The sequence below is a fragment of the Pseudophryne corroboree genome, chromosome 5, assembly GCF_028390025.1.
Source record: "Pseudophryne corroboree isolate aPseCor3 chromosome 5, aPseCor3.hap2, whole genome shotgun sequence".
NCBI lineage: Eukaryota > Metazoa > Chordata > Amphibia > Anura > Myobatrachidae > Pseudophryne > Pseudophryne corroboree.
In genome coordinates, this window is record NC_086448.1 from 301,068,862 (window position 1) to 301,082,864 (window position 14,003).

Here is a 14,003-nt window from a genome sequence, read left to right on the forward strand (position 1 = left end):
CAGCAGCTGAGCATGCATGGAGGAAATGAACACTGAATCTGTGCTGGCCTGAAAGGCAGTGGAGTAAAAAGTTAAACACCCAGCCATGCACTGCACAATTACCTGCACAGTTATAATCACAGGAGGAGACTGACGGAAGAAAGATGGACTAAAGTGGTGATTCAAACACAGGAGGGCAGTTTTTTTGGGAATGAGAAACTCTACCTAATTGTACCAGTACAAGCCTAAAGGTAAAGAATGATACATATGTGAGCTGAGTGCCAACATTACCCAATTAAAGTGGACTCGGCATATGCTAGGTCACCTCAGCCTCCCCTGTCCTGCCCCTTTCCCGCTATACTTACAGGTCATCTCCTGGTGATATGTCCATTCTCTGTAGGTGTGAGAAAGTGTATCACCCTTCCTCCTAATTCTTCAGCCTTTGCACCCACAGTACTCCTCCCCTCTTCCTCCTTGGGTCTGTCCATATTCCACCTAGAATGTAAGCTCTTATGAGCTGGGCTCATTATCCCATGTGATTATTTAATTGGGAAATCTGCATTATTTATATTAAAATGTCGATTTGTTACACATTTCGTCTTATCTGGAAGACTTCATCAAGACTTGGCATTGAAGTGATGAGCTGGGCAGCAGCATGGAGGATACATTGGAGTGGCAATAAGAAGTAGTCAGGGAGGCTAGATAGGAGGAGGTTACAGTAGTGCAATCTGGAGATGTCCAGTGAGTGGATGACGGTTTTGGTAGCACCCAGGGTGAGAAAGGGTCTGATCCTGGAAATTTTTTTGAGATGGAAATGGCAGGACTGATAAAGGTACTGAATGTGTGGTTTGAAAGAGAGGGAGGAGTCAGAGATAACTCCAAGACAGCACACTTGGATGCTAGCGGAGATGGTTGTGCTGTCAAAACAAAATTAAAATCCCAATAACTACAATATAAATATAAGTGTCATTGGCGTTTCTTTAATGGGTACAATGTGTGCGGTGCACATGGGCCCCTGGGTCTGGGGGGGGGGGCACACCACACACATTGCACCCATTTCAATACTTACCCTCGGGTGCTGTGATCATGGTGGAAATCGCCGCCAAAATCTCCGCCGTGCATGTGCGGTAGCCAAATTGGTCTCCGGATCATGGTGGGCACCATGTTTCCGGAGACCTGCGCATGCGCAGTAGACTCCGGCACAATGCTGGAGTCTACAGTGCTGTACAGAGGAGAGGCCCACCCAGAGGTGCACACGGGCCCCCTCCTTTGTTGAAACCCCCCTGATATGTGTCCTATGCCTTGGGCAAGATATGCTGGTGTCAGTGATGCCAGTGGTCAGAAGACTGACCATGGCATCCAGATGCTTAGAATCCTCACAGGGTCTAGGTATGTATACTTACCTAGCCCCATTGCCCCTTAATCCTAACCCCCCCTTTCCACAGCCTAAACCTTACTCCTCCACCCTCCCACCCACAGCCTAACCCTAACCCACACCGGTGGTGCCTAAACCTAACCCCCCCCTTCCCCGCAGCCTAACCCTAACCCTCCCCCTGCAGCCCAAACCTAACCTCTAACCCTGCAGCTTACCTGACCGCAGCCCCTGTAAACATTTGCTTGGGATTCCAGCAGTCAGGATTACGATGCCGGGATTGTGATCCCTGTTGGGATGCCGGCGTCAGCATTCCGAGCAGTGTCGGGATTTCGCAATCTGTATTTCGACTGCTGGGAAACCGACCATCTGGATCCTGACTAGATCCTGTGTCCTATTACTAACATGCAACCAGTTTATATAAACTGTATGTTTGCACTGTATTTGGTAATTGTGGCATAATATTTGAAAAACTTACATGCATTCAGAATAACACTGCAAACCAGATGCTTAACAAAACACACATTTTGAAAAAAGATACATTGGATAAGAGGACTGCGTTGCCTGATCACAGCACGTAGTGGTTCTCTCAGTACTGTATGGGGGCGATTCTATTCTGTGCAAAGGAATGCATCCACTATCATCACAAGTTTTCCCTCGTACAGAAAACTTGTGATGTAGTCACTGCCTTAAATGGCTGATGATGGCTCATGATGCACGGCAGCACATTGCATTGAATTGAATCTGCACCTACTGTATATGTGCAGGTGTATTTAATTATTATTGTTATTTATTATTAACAGTTTCTTATATAGCGCAGCAAATTCCGTTGCGCTTTACAGCTGGAATAATGCTATCATTTTTTATTGCTAGTGGTAGGTGTAGGTGTTTTATATGCTGTATATAGCTGGGATGAATCACTTGCACAGTCGGGGCTAAAGATTAGTGTCTATAAGGCAAAAAAATTTCTCATCCCTTTTATACACAAAACTGGAAAATTATTATATAGGATCTTTTTATAATCCAATTTCCCAATTATTGACAGACTACAGCCATGTAACCTTCCATAATGTCTTTGGACCATGGGAGAAAATAAACCACATGGAGGAAACCCGCACACATATGGGGAGAGCATATGACATCCGATTCCATACAGACAGCAAATACAACTGATGTTTAACTCAAGACCTCTGCACTGTGAGGTAGCAACGGTGACCACTAGTCCATCTTAACTTCCTGAATTTGCCACTTAAGCATTAATTGTACCTAAATCTGAACAAAATGTGTTGAAATATTGTTTTTTTTCTCTATCACAAATGTCTAGTTGTCTATTTCTACCACACTAAGTCTAATTGTCTCACTAATTGGAGAAAACATATATTGCAGCTAAGATGTTACAAAATGACGTCTATGTGGATTTGGATTTAGTAATCCCTAGATGTTCCATTCTGCAGACTTGTGAGGGAGCTTTGAGTCATATACTGTACCTATATAGTCTTCTTCGAGAGAATATACTCTCTTGTGAAACTAGACAACATAAACTGACAGCTGGTATTACAGAGCGTATACAAACACACGCAGATCTGTAGCTCATTTATTTATTATAGTTCTTATCAAGACAATCAAGACTGGTTTGGGAGATAGCAGTGATTATGCTGTGCATTTGTTTATGACTGTAATGTAAAATCCAAAAAGAAATGGTAAATTAAGCACTAAAATAAAACAAAATAAATATAATAATGTCCATAGAAGGAAATCCATATTGTGATCACATCCTAGACTCTGCCATGCTGTGTCAGTCAACAGGTAAACATCGATGTATCAGGTAATCAGCTGGAAAGGAAACATAAATAAAACAAAGGAAAAATGAATAAAGCAACATATAAAAAAAAATACAGTAGATGATTTGTAACATAAAACAAAAATAAAAATGAAGGGAGCTGCAAAAAAGTAAATAAATATAATGACTTAAAATGCAGGCAGTGCTCTTTATATGTAAGTGTGGCATTTTTATTCTGTCTTGCATAAAACAAGAATGAATGAAGTCACTAATATTCTTTTACTGTTGTTCCACTCTGTCAGTCCTTGTATTGTTTAACAAAACCAATATAAAATGTCTGCTATCATACAAGGCCATGAACAAATTATATTAACACACAGTATATTGTATCTCTTAATTTGTCTGAAAGTATCTCCCAATTTGACCTTTCTGCTCTGCCCAAGATCTGCACCTCTCATCCACACTCATTATCTGCTCACATTTTTTAATACTGTACATTACTTTTTTGTGGTCTACCTTGCACAAGACTTTAGCCTTCAACCCTCAAGCAATTCCTGAGACTTTGCTCTTTAAGCAAGCTGATCAAGTTCAAGAACACCCCCCTCCCCCCCCCCCCCCCACACACACACACACACACACACACACACACACACACACACACTAAGCTGATCTATCTGCTTACTTACCCTCTACATAGTTCACACAAAATTTCATGTGTTCCCTTTCTATACGTAAACCAACTGAAGCAAGCCCAACATTATGGTGTGACTAGATCATATAGTCCCCTATGCACTTATTACCCTTGCTACTGTATCTGGCTGGACCAATATGCAATATGTAGCATTTATTCTCATGTATCAGATTCCTGTTATCCTCTTAATAGTAATGTCTTCCTGCAGTACATCTCTGTCAGTCTTGTTTTTGTACTGTTCTCCCAATTGTACAGTGCCATAGTATATTGGGGTGCTATAAAAACAAATGTTAATCACTTGATAATACAAAAAAGGGTGTGGTGTGAATTCTGCAGTTGTGACAGGCGACGCTTGACTTTTCTCATTAAGGTTGCTCCCAGAAAAAGCTTTTTGAAATCTTGTTACATATAGTACTACTGCCCATACAGGTAGCAATGGTAATGGCTGCCTATGGTATTTATTCCACATTTTGTTTATGACATGAGGCTCATTAAACCTAAAACAACTTATTTGTATTTTTTCTTTTTTTGTTGGGTGCCTGAATATCTGAATGTGCAGTCTTGGATCAACCACTGACTATTCTCACAGCAAAATACTGGCAGGTCCATGGTGCTGAATCTCTGACATCATTTCAGCAAAAGCAGTTGCCTGTAAACTTTAACAGTGCATTGATTTCAGAAAATAATAGTCAGAAAATGCTATGATCTATAGTAACGCATCATAAATATAAATAACTATATAGCTACAAAAACATAATAACTGTAACTACTGTGTAGCTAAACAATGGTTCTTTCAATAATCCTCTTTGAAATGCATTTTTAATAGCAAACTTTCTTAAGAGTCACAATGATTTTCTGTGTTGTCAAATATATACTGTATAAATACAGTATAACATGTTGTCCAAGTATATCTTAGTAACAGCTATATATTGTACAGTATATAAATTATAAATATTTGTTCATGAAAATAGTTAAGCTCTGAAAGATAATAAAAATGATATTCACTATATGAAACATTTTTGACATCTCCTCTTCTTATTGTTAGTTCAGTGGTCCCATCCCTCCCTTCCCCCTCAGCTGGCCTGGGGGAGTCTTTCATGTGGAAATATATACTGTACCAGGCATATGTTCTTCAAAGCATGGAATGTTATGTTTGAGGATGTAACCACCTTCAGGCAAAGATGGCTGAAGACTGTTCTTCAGTTGGTGTTGGAACATGTGAGTAGCAAGACCTGATCAGACCAAAGGCCTTCATTCAATGCCGATTCATATGAATGAAGGAATGGACAACTGCCAACTTACTCATAAGAAAGGGATAAGCAACAAAATAACCACTATCAGCTACTGTATCAAATATGGGCAGGAATAGAGAAGAGATTGCAGCTGTGTGCCAGGCTGGGGAGAAAGGTTGTTGCAGCAGCAGTCAGTCATCTCTCTCCCAGTGTCCTCAGTCCTCTATCAGTATCCCTCTTTCCTGATATGCCCCTGGCAGACCACCAACCGGCAGGCGCACACATAGTAATAACATAATAACATTTTATAGAAGGGGGTCTGGCCATTCCCCGAGTTGGCCATGCCCCAACACAGTACTGGGGCCTGGCAGAGCTATCAGTGGCCCTGGTGATAACAGCTGTAGATCTTTGATTCAGGACTATATTTTTGACAACATATAATTATCATATAATTAAGATAATCGTGGGTTTATGAGGTTTAGTGGGTAGAAGACTTATGTGGAAATATTTTATGCATTTTATTTTGGGGGCAAAAGTGTGACTAGTCCTAACAGATTCTTTGACTTTTGAACTGGAAATGACTGAGATGGTGTCTGTACTGAATTATCAAATGGTGGGTATCCTCTTCTACCATTAAATGTACTAAGTTGGTAAACAATAATTGGGAAGAAGTGTGAACGAGAGTATACAATGCCAGACTGGGAGTCATTATAATGTCTACAAGATACTTCCCAACATACAAATGTAGGAACTGGGGCAGGGGAGGCAGCATCACAATGGGAATATGGATACGTTGCAATGAAGCACTACATCGTGAAGTGCTAGGCTTCCTCAGCCATTTCCAAACACCCATCAATTGGCACATACTATGACTATTTATTGTTGATGGTTTGTTGTTGCTGCGCTATGCAAAGCACTGCAAACAAGAGGTATCTGAAAAAAATTCCACTTCAGGGCACAAGTCAGGACTAAGGAGCAGATGTACTAAGCCATGTTACAGGCTGTGTTTGAAAAATGACTGTTAGGAGCTGATTGGTTGGTACTTTATCTTTCTCCATATTATCTCTCTCCAAGGTTTTGTACATCTGCTCCTAAATTGGGACAGTTAGTAGGTATGATTTGCACAAAACATTCCCTCCTCTTTCAATTCTCCCACCTGACTGCTGTCACAAACAGCAAAGGGAGTGTACAGCCTATTAAAGAGATGATTGAGATAATTATATAATATACATATACAGCAGTACCTACCAACCACCTCAATTTTGGCAGGAGAGTCCAGAGTTTATGTGACTGTCTCACCATTCTGAGATCGGAAATGTTGTCCTGATTTCCAACAGGTGGGGGGAGGCTTGGAAATTATGTCTCAACAGTGTGCCACATCGGAGATATAACACTATACCCCAGACTGCTGCAATCAAGCCCCCATCCCAATTTTCAGAGAACATTACATGCAATAATTAGTGATATATTAACAAAAGAAAAGGTGCAAACTTGCTAATCAGGAGTAGTACACTGCTAAACACATAAGGCAAACACAGGATAAGGAGGAACACTGTACCCCAGGTAAGTGTTATTTAATAATATAGCTTCAATTAATTAATTGGATCCAAAACTAAATTTGGAAAATATTCCAAATACAGTAACACCATAAATATTCATACTCTGTAACACTAAATAATCATATCTGAACATTAATGCTCTGCTATAATTGCCTAAAATAACAATCAGAAATACTGTCTCCAACATAGGCTTGCCCTTTTATCATATATTTCCCTTCATCACAATCATTATCATGTGTATTTGGTACAGATGACTTCTCTGATTGTATTTTTCATCATATGGTAAATTATTTTCCCGTATGAATATTTTTTTAAATGTATTGTTAGTACAGACAATTGTCTCTAGTCTAACATGTATAATGTCAAGGTTCTTGTATGTCTTCTTTACAGAGGAAAATTCGTCATTATTTATTTCTAAAATGCCTATAGAAAAGTGCATTAGTTACTGTTTAACCTTGGATAAATACAATAGTGTGGTAAAGCAAGCTTGACGCAGGGTGGGTTACATGCTTTTTGTAGTTTTATTGAATAGGAAATGACTGCTTGTTATAGACTATGTATGGCTTCCTATAGACTACATACAACAAAAACATATTTTTCAATGCAATACGCAAACTGGAACACAAAACAGAATACAGAAATGAAATGTAATATTATTGTATTTCCTACTAATTTAAGATTAATAAAAAAAAATCAAGTTTCCATTTTGTTGCATTTCCATCTTTTCTTCTGAACGTGTATATGAAATGAATCAGCGGTTCAGAGTACATAAATACAAACTGTAACTAAGGGCCCCAACTGAGCCCCACAAATTTGTCTGCTGGTTGTTAGCTATGCATTAAATTGTATTTAGGACAAACTCTCTTGGAGTGGCTGGACCTTCTGTAGGCACATGTACAGGTACTTGGGGACCCAGCCAAAAGGAAAAAGTGTGATCACCACTGGTTTACAGCTGGCAGTGAGAGACCTGCTGTGTATGCCAGATACCATTTGTGCTCTTTGCCGTATAAACAAGACTTGTCAGCAATTATGTTTTTCTGTCTAGTGGACTGTTTAAGGGTAAACACAGAGTTTTTCTATGCTCCATCTGCTCAGTGGAGAGCATACAAAATAAGTGTGCCCTATAGGCATATCTACACTCCTGAGTGGCTGCTTTCTTACACTGCAAATGAATGACGGATGGATGAGAGTTGCAACTTGCAGAACAACTCTCAAAAGAGTAACTGCATAGAAATATTTATTTCCAATTTACATAGTGCGTGATAAATTCTATTTGCTATTCTATTCTATTTGTTATTAACATTGGTCAAGTCAAGTTGCCTTCATGTATCATTAGCACTAGTGCACAAATAATGAATGAAAATGAATCTGTATAAAAGATTCTTCTGACAGAGCTACATAAAATGTTATGACCCTGTAAAGACAATCTATATCTGGAACAGCAATAAATGAAACGTTCCAAAGAGTTCTTCATTTACCCCATTTCGTACCATTATTTGACTACTGCAGCTATGTTGCAAGTTGTTAGGTCTAAAGTAAGCCAAATATCTACTGGGCTCAGAATACATAAAACATGGAAACATATGTCAAGTACATTTTCAATTAAACTCATTATTTTGACTGGTAAAAAAGTGATGTATTTGATGTAACGGAGTACTTAAAATTATATATCAAACAACAAATAATAAGAAGGTGTACACTGGGAAACACTGATGTCCCCATGATTACTTCAGAATAAGTGACATCTGTTCATCACATCAACATCCTTATTATACTGTAAGCAGGGATGTTAGCAGCTATTGGATAACAAGTATGCAATATAGAACATACGGTACTGTAAATTCTAATCAGTTATCATAAAAAATGTGTATCTGCCAAATGTAGGGTTAATTAGATAAAGGTAAACCAATTTAATCTACAAAAAATAAATTAAAAAAATTACCAGATTATATACAAAATATTTTGTATAAAAAAATGCAGAAAAAATATAAACAATTATGAATGATGACAAACAGGGATTGTCATTGTTATAGGATCAGGACAAGTAATTAATATTTTCAGAAAGATTTATGAAATAAGTCCAACCAAGATCACATTTCTCCGGCAACGGATATAACTTCACAGTTCCTGTATCTGGGCCTCATGCAGGTTTCAAAAAGTCACCCGTCTGCAAGACATTTACATAAATACTATTAGGGGATTGGTATGAAATACCTCCAATCAAAATCCCGACGGTCGAAATCCTGACAGCAATTGACCGATGGTCAAAATCCCGACAAGGTCAAAATCCCGACATGGACATAATCCCGACATTTAAAATACCGACAAGGTCAAAATACTGACATGTAAAATGCAGACGGGTCAAAATACCGACATGCATTTTTCATTGTTTTTTGTGTGTGTATATCGACATAGGTCGACATGGACACCATATAAGTGTACCGCATCCCCTCGCATGGCTTGCTGCGCTCACCATGCTTCGGGCACAGTGCCTCGCTGCGCTCGGCACTCTATTATATTCCCCCTCCAGGTCCACTGGGATGGTAAAGTATGAACAAGTCAGTTTCAATGAAAAAATCATGAAAAACTCATGTCGGCATTTTGACCTGTCAGCATTTTAAATGTCGGTATTTTGACCTTGTCTGTATTTTAAAGTCGGTATTTTGTCCATGTCAGGATTTTGACCTTGTCGGGATTTTCACCATCGGTCAATTGCTGTCGGGATTTCGACCATCGGGATTTTGATTGGAGGTAAATTGACTGCATCCCACTATTAGCTGTGCAGTTATTCAAAGTTTCCCTAGGTGTTGATTCCTGAAGTAGTGAGCACTGAATGAAATGACACTTCTCAGGAACTGGGGGAGTCCCTCATATGAGACCCCTGTAGATCTATCACTTGCAGTCAGGGGTGTTTATATAAAAAAAAAAAAAAAAAAAAAAAAAAGAGAAAATAGCTGGACTGTAATGATTTACCAATTCTCATTCTAATTAAAAATAATGAAAACTTTATTGGTAGATGGTGACAATTTATTTGGCCAGTGCATATTGGTTATTCTGGTTGTAAGGGGTTTCTAAATTACTATCTGGTGATCTGTGCATCTATAATGGATTCAGCTCATCCCTGCTTTACATGGAAGATCTCATTATTTGCTTCTGGATAAAAATTGTTTAATAAATAGGTTTAGATATATGAATTTGGCCCACCTATACTAACTTTATTGTTGAGTGACCAAGGTCTCAGTTTTCACAACAGAACTACATGGAAGAACGCCAGTTCCGTGTAAGTTATGGGAATACGGCTGTGAGGCAACATGGGTGTCACGAACTTTAACTTAAATCATAAGCAGTGCTTTTAAAAACCTCATATTTCCCCTTGTGCTCTGTTCACATCTGAACTTGATGGCACTTACTGTGAATAGAGAAGGAACATTCTAATGTGTCAGCAGTTACACTGGAGACTTGCTGTGGCAATCCATAACCAAATACAGTGCTAGCTGTCTGGGTTTTATTTGTACAAAGTACTGTACTTCCCTGACTACCACATTACAGTACAAATACTGCTGAGATGTAGGTATCATACAGACTGCAGTCTGTTCTGAGAAACAGATATATTCTATAATGAAACAGATACTGCACTTCTCTCTGCTGAGTTCATTATTTTGTACTGTTGTTATTATTATTATTATTATTATTATTGTTATTATTATTTAAATATTATATTAAAATTGGAGAGAGTAATGTTAAGCAGCAATTGGAAAGCTGTATAATGAGCATTTGTCTTACTATTTGTCTACTGATGACCTCTCCTGGTTGAGTTGTTCATTAATGGTATTTATTCATTTAAACTTTTTTTTAAAAAGAAACAAAGTAAGAGATGGAAAAAAATCATAGTGCAAATGTTTTGTTTGCATATAAAATTCCATTTAATTATCGGTGGTAATCCAAATGTAATCAAGTCATTGTTTAATCATTTACCTAAAATCACTAATCATTTACCTAAAATCACACATACAAGTTGATTAAATTAAAACAAGGAGGGAATGAAAAGTGGATGCAATCTCCTTATGGCAATCAGCAAAAAAAACTGAAGTGGGTGGAACTGTTACTAAGATTAAACACCAATTTTAACATTTTAAAGGGTAGCACCTGCAGTTCCCTCTTACAGGTATTTGCTGAGTCAAACAGGCTAAACATAAAAACAGACATGATGTATCTCAAATGCATTCATACTTTATTGATAGATGGATTTAATGGTGTATAATCTTGCTTCCAATTTTAATAGATTTGTATCAAAAAAACTTTATAGACAGTTCATGTGTAGTAATTCTTTTTTTTATGATTCATGCAGGTAACCACTGTCGCCATGAGGGTCAGACTTTCAGTTAACTACTTAAAGATAAGTTGTTGCAAAGTGTTGCAGTGTTACTTCTCCTAAAATAGTTCTGGAATCCAGCATGAAACACAAAAAAAGTAATAAAAAGGCTTAAGCTACAAAAGATACATACATTTAGTAAAATCGTTCAGTAGTACTAGATCACTGCAGATAACAATAAAAACTGATTATCATAATCCAAGAAACATTTCGATTTATCATGAACCATCTAATCTGTGTGTATTTTCACATAGCAATACTTAAACTCATGTTACCATACTTTTTCCACACAAATCGAATCACAAAAATGTAGATCTGGTATTTTTACTTCTACAGTATATCCCAACATCACATTTTATAGGAAAAAAAAACTTTTGCAAACCACATTTTAATGTAGCCACCTACTGTACAGCGCAACACTAGTTGAAGATGTCTAAGATTATGCATAGGTGTATAATATTCAGTGTCAAACTCCAGCAACTCACAAGCCCATCACTAAATCACAGTAATAATTTATGGTAAAAAGGAAGTACATTAGGGATAATCAGTCATTTAGCAAGACTTTCTGATGACAGTATCCACTTTGATGTTCCTTATTGCTGATTTATTAGCCACATGTGCTACAGAGTGAAGCTGCCTGTTATAACCACACAGCTCTTTGTCAAATATGTAGTATATACCCACACTTTATTAAAGCAGACTTTAACTTTATGCTATAGCAGGTGGTGACTGGCTTAAAGCAGTCACCCCTCCAACATATATATATATATATATATATATATATATATATATAAAATGAGGTTTACTTTTATGAACTGTGTAAATAACAGTATGTTTTTACATATATATATTATATATATATATATATTATCAGTATGTATATATTTATATACATATATATATATATATATATATATATATACTCCTACTAAAGTTCACTTTAGTGTCCCTTTAGCTAGACAATGCAATAACATAAAACAGTAAAATACATCATGGAGTGTCCAAAATAGGTTACACATTGCTTTCAAATTCAGTAACAGTGCTCAGATATGCCGTAATGACCTGTCTTTGGTCCCACAATCTAATCAGAGGTGAAAGACCAATGCGGAATTAACTTTTTCCACTAGCATCCCCTGTATGTCTGTCAGGAGGTAACAGAATATGCAACATCAGGCACTAAGCTCTGAGCTGTAATAGCTGCTGATCCAATCATCATTTAAGCTTTGTTTTTTAAATGGCTGATAATGTGACTATGAATTAAATTCCTTGTGTGGAAAGACTGTATCACAATTCTATCAAATACCAAAGACATGCACCATCAGACATGTACATCACTATCCTCCCCCCCCCCCCCCCCCCATTTAGGATTAATGTTTAATCAGGCAGCTTCAAGTAGCAGTTGCTATCTGAACAAACATTCCCTTTCTTATTGATGCTGCCCACAAAAACAGGCACAATTAATTAACAAACAAACAAACAAACAAACAAATAAATAAATAAAATAGCAATAAAAAACAGAAGACAGAAAATAATGCAGAACTTTCAAGAAAGGCCAACTCTGTCTAAATACTGTATGTGCAGTGTGGCAGCTACTGATGTAGTGTCTCCAGTGCTGCACACAACTCATATTCACCGTCGTGTTAGTAAGGGATCAGTTTGAAACAAGTGAAAAAAGTAAGATAGAGAAGACCACGTCAAGACTTACGGTAATCAGGGGTGGCAGTCCAGGCTCTGCAGCAGAGGCAGCTCAAAATCCCCAGGACAAGAGCAGCGCCCATGGCTCTGTAAATCCAAACCATGGCTTTTCAACGTTCCCAGGATTAACTCCAGATCCTACAGGGTTAGTACAGCAACTTCTCCCTCTGCCTTCCTCCTTGGGCTCGGTAAGAGGGCAATGGTGTAGGGTGCTCTTGAAGGTGAGGGTGGGGTGGCTCAGGGCTTCCCTTTTAAAGAATAACAGAACCCACCCCCCTTTCCTCCTAGACCCTGAACTCAGTGTCTAAGCCCGTGTCAGTCTTCAGCATTCAAGTAACAAACTTGCGGTATCTTTGCTGAAGATCATGGTTAGAAATAGGGGAAGATCTATAGCAGTGACTGTAGATAAAACATGCAGGTCAGAAACGATGTGTATTTTAGCAGGAGAATCCCCAGATGGTCATGTGGAAGCAGATTAGGATAGCGATGAGGAAAGCAAGGATGGGAGCAGGGATGCTGCTGATGCTGCAGCCTGGTCCTCCTTCCTCTTACAGGGATTGGAATACTAGCCGTTGCTCAGATGCACACTGGCATACTGTATATATAGATGCGCGCACACAGTAGGGCAGGCAGTCCGAGAAGACACTCCCCATACACACACACATACACAGAGTCACAACACTTCTATATTTATTCAGCAGAGAGGAAGCACAGCCTCAGTACTGCAGCAGCAGCAGCAGCGTCTCCGCGGCTGATCCTTCCAGGACTTGCTGGGCTCCTTCATTGTATCTCTCCTTCGTAGTATCGCAAGCGAATGTGCGGCATCAGACTATTGCCAGGCTGACCGAGGATGCTTTGTAGCAGAACCCGGTGTTGTTTTAATCTCTGCACCAGCTCCTGCAGACTGGTGGAAGGGGGAGGGGATATATTAAAAGGCTGATCAGGGATCTTGGGATGCTTAGGTTGCTGCCTGCAGTTCACTTCTTAATCAGTAGATGGCCTTTTACTAGCATGAGAGTGACTTTAGGAACAGGAGTTACTGTACTTTCTGCAATACAATGATAAACAGAAAATCATAGCATCATATTGTGCAGTGAACACATGGTCGTAATCTGTAAAGGTGTGCTACTAAAAATATAAAATAAAAATTCACTTATGTACAGTATGTGTAAAGTTGGTAAATGGAATTAACTGACAAAATATCTCAATTGATTGAATAAACCTTAATGAAGCTCTCCATTCTGTAATGTATTTAGCAGCAGTATGCAAAATTCTGGCATTTATGTATGTTTGTATGTATGCATTGGTGCCAGCTCTATGGGT

At 38.5% G+C, this 14,003-nt stretch overlaps 1 protein-coding gene across 3 annotated transcripts in view; it reads right to left on the minus strand.

The window, feature by feature from the left end:
- CNTNAP2 (contactin associated protein 2) overlaps window positions 1–13,563 on the minus strand; it is a 2,955,022-nt gene extending 2,941,459 nt beyond the window's left edge. The window contains exon 1 of one of the 3 annotated variants that reach the window (XM_063922438.1): window positions 12,691–13,560. In XM_063922438.1, coding sequence (XP_063778508.1) covers window positions 12,691–12,784 — 94 coding nt within the window. In that variant the 5' untranslated portion in view covers window positions 12,785–13,560. Of the gene's footprint in view, window positions 1–12,690 lie in introns of all 3 variants that reach the window. The other 2 variants (XM_063922437.1, XM_063922439.1) reach the window with 2 other exon arrangements.
- Between the last annotated feature and the right edge of the window lie 440 nt (window positions 13,564–14,003).